The sequence below is a fragment of the Lycorma delicatula genome, chromosome 1, assembly GCF_047948215.1.
Source record: "Lycorma delicatula isolate Av1 chromosome 1, ASM4794821v1, whole genome shotgun sequence".
NCBI classification, from domain to species: domain Eukaryota; kingdom Metazoa; phylum Arthropoda; class Insecta; order Hemiptera; family Fulgoridae; genus Lycorma; species Lycorma delicatula.
The window spans coordinates 196,792,484-196,811,318 of NC_134455.1; the positions used below are offsets into that span (position 1 = coordinate 196,792,484).

The 18,835-nt window shown below is 33.6% G+C and overlaps 1 protein-coding gene across 1 annotated transcript in view; it reads left to right on the forward strand.

Annotated features, from left to right (window-relative positions):
- LOC142318244 (meprin A subunit beta-like) overlaps positions 1-18,835 on the forward strand; it is an 89,571-nt gene that overhangs the window by 5,943 nt on the left and 64,793 nt on the right. The window contains exon 3 of the mRNA XM_075354808.1: positions 14,954-15,038. Within this exon, the coding sequence (XP_075210923.1) occupies positions 14,954-15,038 (85 nt within the window). The remainder of the gene's footprint in view (positions 1-14,953; positions 15,039-18,835) is intronic.

Consider the following 18,835-nt stretch of genomic DNA (forward strand, 5'->3'; position numbering starts at 1 on the left):
CTGATCACTGTTCTACATAGTTTTTTTCTAGATTCAACAAACTGTTTTATCTCTGGAAGAAGCTCTAAAAATGGTTGAAGGACTTTTCCCTTATTAAGCCATCTAATTTCAGAATGTAACATTAAAGTTCCGTACTCAGGATCGAGTTCATCAATCAGTTTTTTGAATAATCTTTTCTGAAGTTGTCTGGTACGAATAGAATTGACAATTTCTAGAATAACTTTCATTACATGTTCATAATGCAGCACTTCTGTACATAATACCTGTTGATGTATGATGCAGTGGTAGTGAAAATAATTTGGAAACAGCATCGTTCTTGCAAAATGTGATGAAGCCAACAGCAGAACCAACCATGGCAGGTGCGCTGTCTGTTGTTATGGACACAGGTTTTTGAAGCGGAAGATTCATTTCTGTAATGTGGTTTTTAATAACTTGGTATGTGTCCTCCCCACATGTATTTCCTTTTAATGGCAAATCTGACTGTATATCTTACTTTGCTGAGCAATCGTTAAAAACCATCCTTATAAAAATATTTATTTGAGCTACATTGCAGATATCTGTTGATTCATCATACTGTAAACTTTTTTTTTGGTCTTCAGTCATTTGACTGGTTTGATGCAGCTCTCCAAGATTCCCTATCTAGTGCTAGTCGTTTCATTTCAGTGTACCCCCTACATTCTACATCCCTAACAATTTGTTTTACATATTCCAAACGTGGCCTTCCTACACAATTTTTTCCTTCTACCTGTCCTTCCAATATTAAAGCGACTATTCCAAGATGGCTTAGTATGTGGCCTATAAGTCTGTCTCTTCTTTTAACTATATTTTTCCAAACGCTTCTCTCTTCTTCAATTTGCTGCAGCACCTTTTCATTTGTCACTTTATCCACCCATCTGATTTTTAACATTCTTCAATAGCACCACATTTCAAAAGCTTCTACTCTTTTCTTCTCAGATACTCCAATCGTCCAAGTTACACTTCCATATAAAGCTACACTCCAAACATATACTTTCAAAAATGTTTTCCCGATTTTTAAATTAATTTTTGATGTAAGCAAATTGTATTTTTGACTGAAAGCTTGTTTCAACTGTGCTATGCAGCACTGTGTATCACTGCTGCTTTGTCCATCTTTAGTAATTCTATTTCACAAATAACAAAATTCTTCTACCTCCATAATTTTTTTCCTCCTATTTTCACATTCAATGGTCCATTTTCATTATTTCTACTACATTTCATTACTTTTGTTTTGTTTATTTTCATGTGGTAATTCGTGCATAGGACTTCATCCATGTCATACATTGTTTCTTCAAAATCTTTTTTACTCTCAGCTAGAATTACTATATCATCGGCAAATCATAGCATCTTTATCTTTTCACCTTGCAGTTACTCAGGATTTAAACTGTTCTTTAACATCACTAACTGCTAGTTCTATATTAAGATTAAGAAGTAACGTGGATAGGGAACATCCTTGTCAGACTTCCTTTTTTATTACTGCTTCTTTCTTATGTTCTTCGATTATTACTGTTGCTGTTTGGTTCCTGTAAATGTTAGCAAACTGTAAACTTAGAAAAACACATTTTTGTAAATCATCTTTTAATTGTGCTCTGTTATTTTCAGACATTTTTTCTACTCTACGAGTGACTGAATTTCTGAATAATTGTACTTCTTGTATAGCTAACATAATTTCATTCTTATTTTTAAATTCTTAAAATAATATCTCTGATGCAGTAAGCATTGGTTCTTTAATTATGTTGCCATCCTCAAAAGGTTTTTTGTGCATTGCAAATATATGTGCAATCTTAAATGATGCAATCATAGCAGTTTTATTCACGGAACTGATAGTTGTAGTGGTGGTGGTGTTATAACTCATGATACCCAAATGTTCTGTATATATATGTATTACAAAATAACTCAACGAACCTATCTTGCTGCCCTCTCGGTAGCTGTGGACCGGCGTCAACGCACAGCCACTATAAACTGAGATAAACTGGCGCATTCCGAAGAGCGCTTCGGGTGATGCCATTTCCGAACGAAAATATTCCTGGTCGGCGGTGTACTAATTTAATAAAACCGAAAAACTTTACAAATAATCGACCAAATTAATGTGTACTTATAATTATTGCCTTTTTTCTTTCTATAGATTAAAATTAAAGAAATGTCTGAGCCACTGTGGCCATTAACCGCGGGTATTGTATTTTATGGAGCTAATAATTTTTAGACATTTCATGTCCGAGTTGATAAATTAAGTCACATCAGAAGTTACCGCGAGCCATGGCTAGTTTGGCACCCCTAGTGTAGATAGAAAAAAAAATTGCATATTGTAAAATAATTTGCAATACGATGCACATCCAATTTTTTTTCTCCAGATCCCAATACAAGATTATGGACAGCAGTTTAAATGTCTGGTACTTGACACAAGTGATTAACAATGATACTAATTTTGTTAATTATTTGTTTATGGTTTAAAATAGATTTAATACTACTAGTTTATATTTTGTGTGAATTTTATATAATAGGTGAATATGCAACAGTTTTATTTTGATCATCAAATATTGACAATCCTACTTGCTTAGATTTATATATATATATATATATATATATATATATATATATATATATACAGGTGGCGGACGAAATGATCCAACATCTGGTTTTGATAAAAAATATTTATTTGATGAATCGCAATACAGAAAAGTAAAATACAACGTGTTTGCTATAAACCCGGAGATTATGTTCTGCTTCTCACATGTTAAATATGACCATCACGTCTAGCAACTTCTTCAACACGAACTCCTATGTTGCTAATAACTCGACGACACATATCCTCGGTTATCTCGTTGCACGCCTTAATGATCAATACTCGCAGTTCCATTACGAACGTGTTTAGGGAAAATCTTTTTCTTTAGAAATCCTCAAAGAAAATAATAATCACATGGATGCAAATCAGGTCTGTTCGGGGGTCAGTTCTGTCCACACGCAAAACGATTAGTAAATCGGTTTGAAATGACATCTGCGTTTAAAGTTTCATGCAGAAAGTCTAAAACAATATTAGCTGTGAGCGGTCAGACTCTATTCTACATGAACCAGTCGACAGCCCAAACACTGCCAGTGTTTGCCAAACATGCCAGTCGACATGAAGCCCAAAAACACACAGTTTGTTTATTATAGACCCATCTAGGTGAAAATGTGCCTCATCTGAAAACCAAACATTGTTCAACAATAAGTCTCGATTTACAGCCCGTTCAGCGAATGTCATTCTTTGACGTTTGTTGTCAACCGTTAATTTAGGCAACACTGTTATTTTGTATGATTACAAATGCAAATCCGTTTTTAAAATTCCGTGCACAGATTACCTTTCTTTTTCCTGTTTAGCCTCCGGTAACTACCGTTTTAGATAATACTTCAGAGGATGAATGAGGATGATATGTATGAGTGTAAATGAAGTGTAGTCTTGTACATTCTCAGTTCGACCATTCCTTAGATGTGTGGTTAATTGAAACCAAACCACCAAAGAACACCGGTATCCACGATCTAGTATTCAAATCCATGTAAAAATAACTGGCTTTACTAGGACTTGAATGCTGTAACTCTCGACTTTCCAAATGAGCTGATTTGGGAAGACGCGTTAACCACTAGACCAACCCGGTGGGTTGTGCACAGATTACCTAGAAATCCCAAGTTATGCTTCTCTTGTTGATTTGCCCAGGCGCCACAGCAACGCTGCTCTAATAGCTTTGACATTCTGTGGAGAACGAACATCGGCAGGCTGTTCGCGCTTCACTCTCAAATACTGAACCATCACTATTAAATTTTTCATATTTTTTTAAATGAGGGCGATTAACGAGCTTGAAAATGTTCACGAAACCGTCTTTGTGTAAGCACCGAGATTTTCGTTTCATTAAAAAAAAAACAGACTTTTTGTCAGCCATCTTGGAACGATACACAAAGTGCACTCGGAAAGAGAAGAAACTAATAATCATGAGCTGCTGTCACTTCTGTTAGATTAAAATATATTCTTTCAATTTTTTGTCATTTTATTCGAAATTATGTTTCATATTTTGAATAATAATATGAACATACCTCTAAATTTACTGTCCAGTACTAGTTACTGGAAATTAATATGGTAAGTTTAACTTATCTACTTACTGTAAGTTTAACTTAATTAATGTATTTTGGTGGTTAATATTTCATTTCATATAGTATTAAAATATATATATATATATATAAAAGAACATGTGAGTGATTCACAATCAGTGCCCAGCAAAAACTACTGAAAATAAATTGATGAAAATTTGTTCTTATGGTGCAAATGCTTACTAAGAAAGAATTTTTATTTTAATTCTTAGTTTAAAGGGTTAACAGGGTTTAATGATGTAACAGTGAGATTTATTATTTTTTTAATTTTTTGGTGACAATTGAAGATATCTTCTTGATTTTTGGTGTGCGCAATCATCATGTGAATATCTAAAAACAAAGTTCTAGATTTTTAGAAATTCTGAATTTAAAGGTTTAAAATGGATTTTTGGAATTTTTTTTAATCTCAATTATTTTTGGAATTTCTTGGTAGCATATGAAAATATCAACTTGATTTTTAATATGTAAAATCTTCATGTGGATATTTAAAAACCAATTCTACAGTTTTAAAAATTTGACCTTGGAAGGGCCGAAGAAAGGTAAAAATGTTTTGAACAATGACTGCAAATTTTCTATATCTCTGACTATAGTAAACAAGACATTCACTAGATTTGGGCTTACAAAACTCAGATAGATATCCAAAAAACCATTATGGAGTTATTTGAGTTTCAATTTTTTAGAGGGTGTGACAGGGTATGCCGCAGCTGCTCAACCAACACAGCTACTGCCACTGTTACAGTACGTTCAGCATGACTACCTCTAGTTACTAGACTAAAAAAAAACAAGACTAATTGTTACAACTAATTGAACCTTCATCAGGGATGCTAGTTGTGTGTATGTACATATTTGTATATATACACAAATACATTATTATAAATAACTATAAATTATTTTATTTTTTATACAAAAATAAAATTTTATATACAGCAATTGAAATTATATATCAACTGACTACTATTAATTTGTTGATCTGTTACATTTGAATAGAATATTAGTTATTTCCTTTTTTGTAATTACATAAGTGCTCTGAAAATTTCTCACTGAAAGATTTTGTGCTTATTCAATATGAAAGAGTTTGTGTTTATTGAATTGTATTTAATAATATTTTATATATTTATCTTATATTTTTTATCATATTAACTATTTTTATTAAATATTATGTATATAATAAATATATGTGATTAAAATTATTTGCACTTGATTTCAAAGCTCAAATTTATTACGACTTTAGTTACTTTTTACTGTTTAAATATATTTTTGATTTATTAAAAAATCTTAAAATGTATAAGTTTGGAATTTATATTGGTTAAAAGTTAGGTGTTTTTTTTAATTTATTGATGAATTAATTCACCACATAAGCCTGAAGCTTGTGTGTGGATATATGAAAATATATATCTTGTAGCGTATGAAAAATGCTGTGCCTGACTGAGATTCAAACCCAGGACCGAATGGAAGGCAGAAGCGCTACCACTGCGAAGTAGATTGGGGAATAATTTTTAAAAAAATATTTAGGTAATTAAATGCAATTTTTTTTTTTTGGTTACTGCATTCAGATTTAGAGTATACAGTGGATTTAAATAGTAACTATACACCTACATAAGAACCATCACATATTGAGGAACTGATTCTGTGTACTGCAAGTAATGTTTTCTGCAATGGTAATCATACATTGTGTGCAGTTTGCTTACATGAACAAGTTAGGCACCTTGAGATGAGAAGGTTTGTTTGGTTGTTTATTGTTCATTTTGTGTTCATCACCTTTAACCGATTAGACAGTGTCTTTCCATTGTGGTCAGTACAGTGTTAGCTTCAGAACTTGGTCTCTTCAATACACCATATGAAATCTTGACAATGACAACCTGATCCTTGTTATCTTCTTCTGGTCGAAGTTCTATAAAACGAGCCATTTTCCATTGTAAAGGGGAAGAGAGTCTTCCTTGGCGATAACCATGTCACCAATGCTTAAATTAGGTGAAGAAGTGTTCCAATTCTTTCTCTGCTGTAGTCCATTCAAGTAGTCTCATGACCACTGTGACCAGAAGTGTTGCAACAACTGTTGGATTTGTGGCCAATGAGATAGTTTATTTGCTGGAAGATCAGATATGGAAGGTTCAGGATTAGTTGTGAGTACATCACCAATTAAGAAGTGAGGAGTTAAAGGAGAAAGATTGGTTGGGTTATCTGACAAAGGAACTAATGTGCATGAATTTATGCATGCTTCTACCTGTGTTAATAATGTTACAAACTGAATATAAGTTAAAACTGATGTCTTCATAATATGTTTTTAGGTGTGTTTTGACAAGTTTGACTGACAATTCCCATAAACCAAAAAGGCTCCAAAATGTGGAGCCTTGGGTGGTATGAAATGCCACGTTATCCCTTCTTGGGATAGAGAGGTTAAGATAGAACTCTTGAATTCCTCATTCTTCTGTAACTCTGCTAGTTTTAGCAGTTCTTGCTGAGCACTAACAAATTAGTACCGTTATCCGAGTATATATCTTTGGGTTTCCCCATCTTGAGATAAATCTTCGAAGTACTGCCAAGAAAGACTCTATAGTAAGATTTTCTACCAGTTCTAAATGTTAAGCCTTTGTACTAGAGCAAATGAAAAGTGCAATATAATATTTTACTGGTGTAGTTCCTCTTCATTTAGTTAATTTAAGATGAAATGGACCACAATACCACAGGGTCCTTTCTATACCACAGGTGTAGACACACCTGTGATATAGAAAGGATGAGGTGGTGTTTGAACTCTTGATCTTGGTAAATTACTGGACCTATGATTCCAAGGGGATTGAAAATCCTTCTGACTGCCAACAAAATAGTGCATTTAGTTGTTTTTACAGCTGTGTTTTCTTCACGAAAAGAAAGTTGGTGTAATCTTGTCTTGGATTCCATATAAGATCCAGTGTCTTAATCGTAGTGTCTTGATCAATCTCAATGCAACCCTTAGCCACATCTTCCAATGGAACACCAGATAGAATGTCTGGATTGTTAGTGCTCCACTTTCTAAGATGAAAACCGCCTCGGTGAAGCAGATCACTTAAATCACACCGTAGTTGTCTTGCTTCTTTTATTGTCTCGGCTCCAGTCATAACATTGTCCACGTAAAATCCTCTATGACTACCTTGGGTGCGACTGGAAAGGAGGATTCTTCATCCAATGCTAGCTGCTTTAGAGTTCTCGTTGCTAGGTAAGGACCATTAGCAGTGCCACAAGTGATTGTCAGCAATTTAAATAATTTTAATAGCATCTTCTGGCTGGTCTCTCCAAAAGATTACTTGTAAATTTTGTTGAGCTGACTGGGCGTTAATCTGATGATACATTTTTTCAGTATCTGCTGTTACAACATATGGATGTGTTCTAAACCTTAATACAATAGTGACAAAATTTGATTGTACTGTTGGACCAACAATTGAGATGTCATTCAGTGAAACACCAGAGCTTATTTTTGAGGATGCACTGAAAACTACCTGTAATTTGGTGGGCATCTTCACAACCACCAAATAAGCCTTCAATGCAGAATGTAATAAGCCTTCGATGAATTAGCTTCAGTCGTTGTAATTTCCTTCATATGTCCTAGCTCTTCACATTTTTTCATGAATTGGATGAATTGAGAACGCATCTCTGGGTTAATGGATAAACACCTCTCTAATGATAAAAATCTTTTGAATGCAGAATCCTTTGATTCACTGAACTCACAAATATCACCTTTCAAGGGAATTTGCACACAGTACCTTTCAAGATCATCCCTGATGGTTGTATTCATATATAAGTCTTGCACAGTTTGTCGTTTCCAGTGTACTGCCTTTCATAGCAACTGTCTTCTATGTTTCAAAACTTCTGTATAGTTTTATTGATATTGTCCAGCGTAGATAGATGGCAAATTGTAGTTACCTTCCCTTGTTGGTTGGAAATGATTCAAAGAAGCACTGTGTTTTGAAGGGTTGGAGATGAATCATGAAGTGTCTTCCGTCACATAGCAAGTTGAAAAATAACTCTGCCCCAATGAGCAGGTCAATATCACTCGGTTGATTGAAATGAGAATCTGCTAACTGAACATTAGGTGGAATTTTCATCTCCGATTTCTCAATTGACACACTGGTTAAATGTTTGGTAATAGATGTTAGGACTACACAGTCAATAGTGAAGGAAAATGTATTAAATCTTGAGTTAATGGCACATTGAACAACATTAGAAGTTTTGGTAGTGGATGTTCCAATTCCATTCACTTCTACAGACATATTTACAAATGGCAAGCCTAGTTTTCTGACCACCTTCTTAGTCATAAAATTTGACTGTGACTCTGAATCTAATAGTGCACGACAAAGATGAGGAGCCCCACGATGATCGAGAACAGACACTAGGGCAGTAAACAACAACACCTTGGCACAATATACGTGATGTGGACACAATTGATTGATTTTGACTAATGGTTTTAGCCTTAGAAATTGATGTGTTTGATTCAGGATGCAAAGATTTATTTGTCCTTTCTGAATAATACAATAACGTATTGTGATGCTTACCACAAAGTTTGCATGAGCCTGGAGTACAAATTTTTATTTTATGTTTACCAGAAGAAAAGCAATTAAAGCACAGTCCTAACTTCCGCACTTCCCTTTTTCTATCATTAATGGATAATAATTTGAACTTATCACATAAATACAATGGGTGGGAAATTGTCACATGATGAACATTTCTTTATAGAAGATAAGTAATTAGACATGGATATATTAATTTTTGAATTTTGTTTGAGTTTTGATTGGGAATTTCCGGTTTGAGATTCTTTTAATAAGGGTGATGGTTTAGATTCAGCAACTTCTATGATTCGACATCTTTTCTGTAGAAAATTTATTAAATCAGATAAAATGGGCAGATTGTTAGAATCTATCTCTGATTCCCACTGACGGTGAGTAGAACTCTGGTCTCCTTAAGTGTGTCCAGAGTTCCTGTGTTTTGGTCTATTGTTAGTTATTTTCTGGCTGCTGGTCGAATGAGTATCTTACAGTAGTATCAAGGTTTCACTGATTAGACTGTCGATACAGTTAGCGCTTATTCATTTTAGGCTCATTATTTCTTACTTTCAAGGAGGTAAGAGGGTTGCATTTATATGACGCGTACCCGTCTCATTGCGGCTGAAAGGTGGCAACGACACCTGGTCATAAGACCCTGTTATAAGCAAGGGATTTTCCCTAGTCCTACTTGCGCTCTTTTCAGAGCGGGGGCTGTAATCTGTGGTTTCGTACTGTACGTTTACATATTGCACCCAATCGATCCAGTAGCGGCCAAGAGGTACAAAGAGTGACAGGGGAATAAAGAAGTCATCACATTCGTGGGTTCGCCCAGAGTTTCTTTATAGGAAGGAAGACAGCAAGTATGTCCTCGACCCTATGGTAGTGAGGCTAGGGTATCTCTGGCCGTGCTAGAGGACCAGCTGGTAGTGAGGCCTGGGCAGATGAGGAGAGCGGAAATTTCATCGTTCCCCTCATGTTCAGAGAGTGAGGTCTCAGAGGTAGATGAAGAGATTCCCACTCGGGAATTTAGATGCAACCCGTTGGTCGAGGATTTTCTGGCTGCTCAGGGTAAACGTGGCAGTTCGTATGAGATATTGGCTGCGGTGCAGCAGAGCATAGACAACTTTCTAGACTTTTGAAAAGTTGGCCTGCAGGCCCACGGAGGTCAAGGTAGTTCAGGTCCCCCGACGCCTGCTCCGAGACAGCAGAAGCGATACGCTGATGTTGTCAAAGACAAGCGTAAGGCTAGTCAAGCCTTACTTGTTACCTCTTAAAGAGAATACAGCCAAGTAGTACCTTTTATTGTAAAAGATTTTAGAGATTGAATCATTTCTAACGGCTTGCAGCCACCTCATTCTCTGAACTTAAGCCCAGCAGATTTTTGCTTCTGGGGTTATTCAAAAGGTAATGTTTATCAAGGAAACTCCCACAACCTCCAGGAGCTTCAAATCATTATTTATGTTTTCACTAAGAATATTCCACAACTTGTTCGAGTCTTCCAAGAACAAGAAGAAATGTGAGCAGTAATGTCTGGATGTTCCTGGGGACCATTTCCAACAACTAATACAAGGTAAGTTGATGTTATATATTGTTGTACTTGTGCATGACAGGTGTATAGCTACTTTTTGAACACACTGCTGTATATACTTTTTTATTTCAGTTAATTTCTTAATTGTATTTTTACAAAAGAGTTGAAAAGTAATTAATAAAAAATAATCACACATTATTCAATACAGAAAGTTTTAAATAATATGCAAATATATTACTCAAATTCAGGCCATAATTAAAAAAAAAATATGTTTTTAAAATAAGTTTTATATTTGGGTATTTGATTTAATTTATTTTGTGCATAATCAATAATATAATACTGATGAAGATGAACTGATTCTTCAACAGTGATCCACTTCTTACTGGTTTTATTTTTTTTTTGTTTGTAACTGATGAGTAATTAAAATTGATAACTGTATACTGATGTTGTACACATCAGTTGCAATACTACACTACGATCACTGTTTAAAATTGTCATTTGTCCAGCTGTATGAGTAATACAAAAAAACTTTTGTATACAAAATGATTAATTTTCAATGAGCAATTGAATCAAATTTATATAATTTTAATGATGTTTCAGTCAAAAGATTCTTTCAACCCTGGTTGTGGTCATCATCAGTCCACAAAAAACTGTTAGATTTAAACTGTTCATCTAGTATTACTGGTTTTATCTGTTTTTGTGCTTTTCTGTATTTCATAATCAAAGGTTTGTTGCTAAACTGTGGTACTTAACACACTCAACCTTCTTTATACATGCATTGTGTGTTTACATATGCATATTCTATTGTGTTTATAAAAAAGCATTATTCAAAATTCTGTATGCAAATACATTTTTAAAAATAAATTCTTAATGAAAACCTTTTAATTTTGTGGAAACTATATATCTTTTATTAATATTTACTGTTTACCTAGAGCATTCGTTCTCAAAGTGGGCGATAACGCCTCCTATGGGTGCTGGAGGTCTTCAAGGGAGTGATAGAAGGCCCAAAAAAAATTGGGGGTATTCAGGCGGTCTAGGAAGGTGATGGCTGATTAAAAAAGGCAAAAATTATGTTTTCCTGATATTTCAAACTAAAATTAAATACCTACTACACTAATACAAAAAATAAAGGGACACCGATATTTTACAACAAAAAATTATTGTATTCAAACTACTTTAAGTTACAATCAAGAGGCTTGGGGAGACAAATAAAAAAAAAATTAAATCTTGAATACTATATTTTTTGACAGTGTACTTCAGATTTAAAAAATCATCAAATTAAAAAAAAAAATCAGTGAGAAAAAAAGTTTTAATAATTTGAAAGTTTTTCTTCATGTTTGATCGAGCGCATGGGGAAACAAAATTTTTTCAGTAAACTGCATTAAAATCGTTTAAAAGCGTAAGACTTTAGCTTTAATCTCTTATTTTTGTATTTGTCTCTACAATTTTTCTGAACCGAAATATTCCACTTTAAAGAGAAGGCCACTTTTGTCTTTAATGCTGGATGTCTCCCAATCTAAGCAACGTATTGATACAAATAAATATGGATAAAGGCTTTTGAGGTAGCTTTAATGACAAATAGTGAGTTCTTTAATGCAGCGTTCCAGTTTTTGGCTTTTGTTCATTTTGTGCAGAGGTATTGAAATATTTAAAGATTGAGACTGAACTTGTATCACCCGCTCTCAGTTTAACCAAGATCATAAATTTTAGTTTAATGCCTTATGAATTATATAGCATTTCTCAAACATGTATTAAAATGATTAAGTCATCAATGTTTAAGTCAATTTTTATATGACTTAAGGTCTGCATGAATTAAACAAACGTGATTTGTCCATTCCTGCTTGAATTGGCAGGATTATCGGTGCTTGTTCTAACTTGTTCAGTACGAATTCTCTCTCACGTGCAGTAAACGAGTAATTGTACGTTTATTCCTATCGGTGCGTATTGCATTTCAAACCTATATAAAGGCAGTAATTGTTTCTTTTATTTTCATTAGCATTTTCCCGTGTAACAGGAAGCAGGTTTTTTAAATTAATCTTTAATTCACGTATTTGTGAAGTCAAAACCATGTCGAAAGAAAAAATATATTAAAGATGGATTTATCGAAAATCTCACAAATCCATCATCTCCAATGTGCCTTATTTGTCAAAAAACTTTTTCAAATGAAGCGATTAAGTCTTGCAGGCTACAAGATCATTTTAATTAAATGCACTCAGATAAGAAAGATAAAGATGTGGCCTATTTTCAGGACCTGGAAAAGAACTACGTAGCTCAGCCAATATATCAAGAATTTTTTCAGCGGCTTTCAAGCAAGCAAGACAATGACGAACTTCGAGCTTCGAACAATATTTCTTTGTTAATTGCTAAAACAGGCAAACCACACACTATTGGGAAGATTTAATTTTACAGTAAAATGCAGTAAAAGAAGTAATCACTATCCTCCATAAACTAGCGGCAGATATTCGAAAAATTTCTTTGAGCAATAGTTCTGTGCAAAGACGAATTGATGAGATGGCTGAAAACATTGAAGAATCATTATGAAATCATCTGAAAACTTACCAATTTTCAATTCAGTTGGATAAGTCCACTTTACCAATTAATGAAGCGTTGTTGTCATACGTGAGGTTTATCAAAGATGAGAAATTTAGAGAAGATGCAACGAGAAAAAAACATATATAGCCTAATACACTGGAAACGTTTTGTGACGAAAAGGGAATTCTTCTGAAGAATATTATGTTAACTGGTACGAATGGCGGTTTGGCTATGTCAGGGCGTTACAAAGGCTTCATAACGTAATTAAAAAATAAAGTTCCAGATATGCTTGCTATACTTTGCGTCATTCATAGCCAACATTTAGTTGCGAGAAACCTGAGTGAACGCCTGCTTACATCACTGCAATTTGTTATCAGAACTGTTAATAATATCAGAAGCAACTCGCTAAATGACAGATTGTTTAGTCAGCTTTGCGTTGCCAGTGATGAAGATTTCAACCGCTTGCTGCTTCACACAGAAGTGCGCTGGCTGTCAAAAGGTACTTGTCTGACTCGATTTTACAATCTGTTTGACTCTGAGGTATAGTTCCTGGAAAACAAAGACACAGAATTGTGCGACAACCTCATTACATCAAAGAATGATATTGCGTATTTGAGAGACCTATATAAATTGTTGAATGATGTTATCTCCAGCATCAAGGCGACGACTTAAACTTGATTAAAACAAAAGATGTCGTTGCTGTTTTGGTAGCCAAGCTGCTATTACACGAGAGAACTATTGGAAGACGTGAATTTCATAACTTCCCTAATTTATCAGCAGTATCCTTCAACAACGACAATTTGTTTGTTTACTGCCTACACATGGAGAACCTCCACGGTGATTTCAAAGAACGATTCCAGGACATTTTAAATATGGAGATATCAGACTGGGTGTTTGATCCTTTTTCAAATATCAACACAGTAGAATCATCCCAGTTAGAACAACTTAGAGAACTGACAATTAACGATGAAATAAAAATAAAATTCAGGAATTTTGACTGAAAAAGCCAATCTGTAGTACCCGCATCTGTAGTACCTTGGTTTATGGTCGATTGTTCAATGATTTCTGATAGCATTACCATCATCGTATTTGTCTGAACGTGGATTTAGTGATGCAGCAACGCTGCTAACCAAAAAGAGAAATCGGCTGCATGTTACCGAACGCGGAGACTTACAGCTGTTTTTAAATAAATTCATGTCTGATATTAACAAACTCATTAAAGCATATCAGATCCATCCTTCACATTAATATAAGTGTAATTTTTCAGTTGAAAGCTTTGTTTTAATTATTTTATTGTTATATTGAATATGCTGTTACTATTGTTATATAACTATATAGATATATGATTATAATTTTTTTGAAAGGAATTTTAATAAAAATACTTAAATACTCAAATATGATTAAATATGCGTTTTAATTAATCTCATTTAAAATGTAAATTTCAACTCAGAAATAGGATATGCCTTGTTAAAAACAATAATTGCAGTTGCTATTTTTAACAGTGCATCTTAAAAACAATAACTGCAATTATTATTTTTAAAAGATAGTAAGTTTAAAAATTTTGGGTGCACTAGAAAATGTTTGATTCTCAATCTGGGTGATGGGCAAAAAGTTTGAGTATCAATGACTTCAAAAAACTGAAATGAATAAATAAAATGAAAGATAAATATGAAAACTGTTTTCATTTTTTATAACTGGTAATTCTTTTTAAAAAAATAATTTTTAAACACATGTTTAAAAATATATTAATAAGTTAATGTTAATTTTTCACTAAACCCTATTCTACTACACGAGACAGTTATTGATGATACTTCAGCTTGAAATTCTGTTTTCTAGAATCTCTCATTTCATCTCTTTTGCTAATGTATACTGCTGGCATATACTGGTCAATAGATATAGTTGTAAATGATGAATAAAATTACAGAATAATATTTACAGTTCAGTAATTTATCTCATACAAATCATGATTATAACTTTGGTTGGTTGATGATTAATTCACCACAGAAATTCGAAGCTTGCGGATGGGATTATGGAATGAAAATTTTATAGTGTACAAAAAATGCCATGCCTAACAAAGATTTGAACTCGAGTCATAGTGCTGGAATAGTAACATTGGATATCTCTTACTTCTGGAACTACTACAACTAATATTAGATTCTTATTTCTGTTAAAATCATTATATTGGTTCTTTAATTGCTCAGAAAAGGTTAACTATCTATCTTAATTAATCTTATTTCTTTCACAGAACAATTATTTAAGAAATGCAATAAAAGAAAAAGATCATCTATGGCAATATGGAGTTGTCATCTATAAAGTTGATGACGATGTAGGTAAGTTGCCAGATAATATCCTTAGTAAAAAAATTATTTTTTTTCTCAGTTTATATTCTTTTTTCAGTAGCAAAATAAAAACAACCTTAGCAGAAATTCTGTAAATATTGTTATAAAATACTAATAAGAGATATTTCACTCACTATAAAATTTAACTACCATCATGGGTAAGTGTAAATCCACATAGTAATCATATAAACTTTTTATTTTATACTTAAATAAAAGATATTTTCCTTCAGTAAAGTTAAAAATCACCTTATTTTCAAAAAATATTTTTGATAGCAATATTTTTCATCAATTTTTTTAAAATTATATCTTTTGCACAATTGTCCTAGGACAGATGTTATCTGCATCCATTTTTTTCTTCTGGATGTCTTTCTATATCTTTTCATAACTTCATCTCATAGTATTAGAAAATATGAAAACTTTTTCTTTCTCTAAATTATTTCTCTTCTTTCTTTACATCAGTCATCCTTCTTTGTTCATTTTACTCTTTCTTTTTTTTGTCTAGTCATTTGACTGGTTTGCTGCAGCTCTCCAAGATTCTCTATCTAGTGCCAGTCGTTTCATTTTGGTATACCCCCTATATTCTACATCCCTAACAATTTGTTTTACATATTCCAATTGTTGCCTGCCTGCACAGTTTTTCCTTCTACCTGTCCCTCATATTAAACCGACTAATCCAGGATGCCTTAATATGTGCTGGCTCTTCTTTTGACTATATTTTTTCAAATGCTTCTTTCTTCATCAATTTGTCACAACACCTCTTCAATTGTCACTTTATCCACCCATCTGATTTTTAACATTCTCTTATAGCACCACATTTCAAAAGCTTCTAATCTTTTCTTCTCAGGTACTCCGATTGTCCAAGTTCCACTTCCATATAAAGCGACACTTCAAATATATACTTTCAAAAATCTTTTCCTGATGTTTAAATTAATTTTTTATATAAACAAATGATATTTCTGTCTGAAGGCTGGTTTTGCCTGTGCTATTTGGCATTTTATATTGCTCCTGCTTCATCCATCTTTAGTAATTCTACTTCCCTAAATAATAAAATTTTTCTATCTCCATAATTTTTTCTTCCTATTTCCACATTCAATGGTCCATTTTCATTATTTCTACTACATTTCATTACTTTTGTTTTGTTCTTGTTTATTTTCATGTGGTAGTTCTTGTGTATGACTTCATCCATGCCATTCATTGTTCTTTCTAAATCTTTTTTACGCTCAGCTAGAATAACTATATTATCAGCAAATCGTAGCATCTTTATCTTTTCACCTTGTACTGTTTCTCCAGATCTAAATTGTTCTTTAACTTCATTAACTGCTAGTTCTATGTAAAAATTAAAAAGAAAATGGTAATAGGGAACATCCTTGTCAGACTCCCTTTCTTATTACAGCTTCTTTCTTATGTTCTTCAATTATTACTGTAGCTGTTTGGTTCCTGTAAATGTTAGCAATTGTTGTTCTATCTCTGTATTTGAATCCTAATTTTTTTTATGCTGAACATTTTATTTCAGTCTATGTTATCAAATGCCTTTTCTAGGTCTATAAATGCCAAGTATGTTGGTTTATTTTTCTTTAATCTTCCTTCTACTATTAATCTGAGGCCTAAAATTGCTTCCCTTGTCCGTATACTTTTCCTGAAACCAAATTGGTCTTTTCCTAACACTTCTTCCACTCTCCTCTCAATTCTTCTGTACAGAATTCTGGTTAAGATTTTTGATGCATGGCTAGTTGAAATAATTGTTCTGTATTCTTCACATTTATCTGCTCCTGCTTTCTTTGGTATCATGAATTTAACACTCTTTTTGAAGTCTGATGGAACTTCCCCTTTTTCATAAATACACCAGTTTGTATAATCTATCAATTGCTTCCTCACCTGCACTGCGCAGTAATTCTACAGGTATTCCGTCTATTCCAGGAGCCTATCTGCCATTCAAATCTTTTAATGCTCTCTTAAATTCAGATCTCAGTATTGTTTCTCCCCTTTTATCCTCTTTGACTTCTTCTTCTTCCTCTGTAACACCATTTTCTAATTCATTTCCTCTGTATAACTCTTCAATATTATAAATTGTCAACACATCATTAGATTTCAATTTATGTACCGCAAAATTTTCCTTAACTTTCCTGTAAGCTCTGTCTATTTTACTATTTTACAGTGTAAAATAGACAGAGCATACAGGAAAGTCATCTGAATAAACGTCATCTGATAAAAGTATCTGAATACTTTTCTTTAATCGACTCTTCTTTCACTACTTTGCATTTCCATTTTATAGTATTTTTTAATTGTTGATAGTTACTTTTACTTTCTTCATCACTAGCATTCTTATATTTTCTACGTTCATCCATCAGCTGCAATATATCCTCTGATATCCAAGGTTTTCTACCAGCTCTCTTTGTTCCACCTAAGTTCGCTTCTGTTGATTTAAGAATTTCCTTTCTAACATTCTCCCATTCTTCTTTTATATTTTCTATCTTACTTTTTTGCTCAGACCTCTTGTGATGTCATCCTCAAAAATCTTCGGTACCTCCTCTTCCTCAAGTTTCTCTAAATTCCATCGATTCATCTGACAACTTAGTTTTTAAACCCCAATCACATTTCATTATCACTAAATTATGGTTGCTATCAATCTCTGCTCCAGGGTAAGCTATGCAGTCGACGAGTTGATTTCTAAATCTTTGCTTAAGTATGATATAATCTGTCTGATACTTTGCAGTATCACCTGGCCTTTTCCATGTGTATATTCTTCTATGACTTTTATGCTGGTGTTGGCAATTACTAAATTATACTTCGTGCAAAACTCTACAAGTCAGTCCCCTCTTTCATTCCTTTTGCCCAGCCCATATTCACCACTATATTTCCTTCCTTGCCTTTTCCAATGCTTGCATTCCAATCTCCAACTATTATTAAATCTTCATCTCCTTTTATGAGCTTAATTGCTTTGTCAATTTCTCATGGGTACCTCATCATCATCATGGGCACTTGTAAGCATATAGACGTTAACAATCGTTGTTGGTTTAGGTTTTGATTTTATCCTTATTACAATGATTCTATCGCTATGCATTTTGAAATACTCTACTCTCTTCCCTAACTTCTTGTTCATTACGAATCCTACTCCTGCCTGCCCATTATTTGAAGCTGAGTTAATTATTCTAAAATCACCTGACCAATTGTTGTTTTCCTCTTCCCACTGAACCTCGCTAATTCCTACTACATCTACATTTATGCTATCCATTTCCTAATTTAAATTTTCTGACCTACCAACCGTTTTTAGACTTCTAACATTCTACACTCCGACTCGTAGAATGTTATTTTTTAATTTTCTGGTGACCCCTTCCTTACTAGTCTCCACCCGGAGATCCGAACGGGGACTAGTTTACCTCTGGAATATTTTACCAAAGCATGGTGCCTCCATCATTGTTATATGAAAATGCAAAGAGCTATATTTTCTTGGGAATAAAAGCAGCTATAGTTTTCCATTGCTTTCAGCTGCACAGTACTCAGAGAATTGGGTGATGTTGATATGGCTGTTTAAGTCATCCTGACCTATGCCCTTAACAACTACTGAAAGAGCTGCTGCCCTCTTTCAGGAATCAATCCTTAGTCTGGCTGTCAATAGATACTTCTCTGATATGATTGCACCTTCGGTTCAGCTATTCTGTATCATTGAGCACTCAAGCCCCCTCACCATCAGCAAGGTCTCATAATTCATAGAGGGAGATTTTACTCTTAATGTAAGCTTAAACTATGCTATTTTTTCTTTCCTAATTTCTATCACCAGACATCTTTCT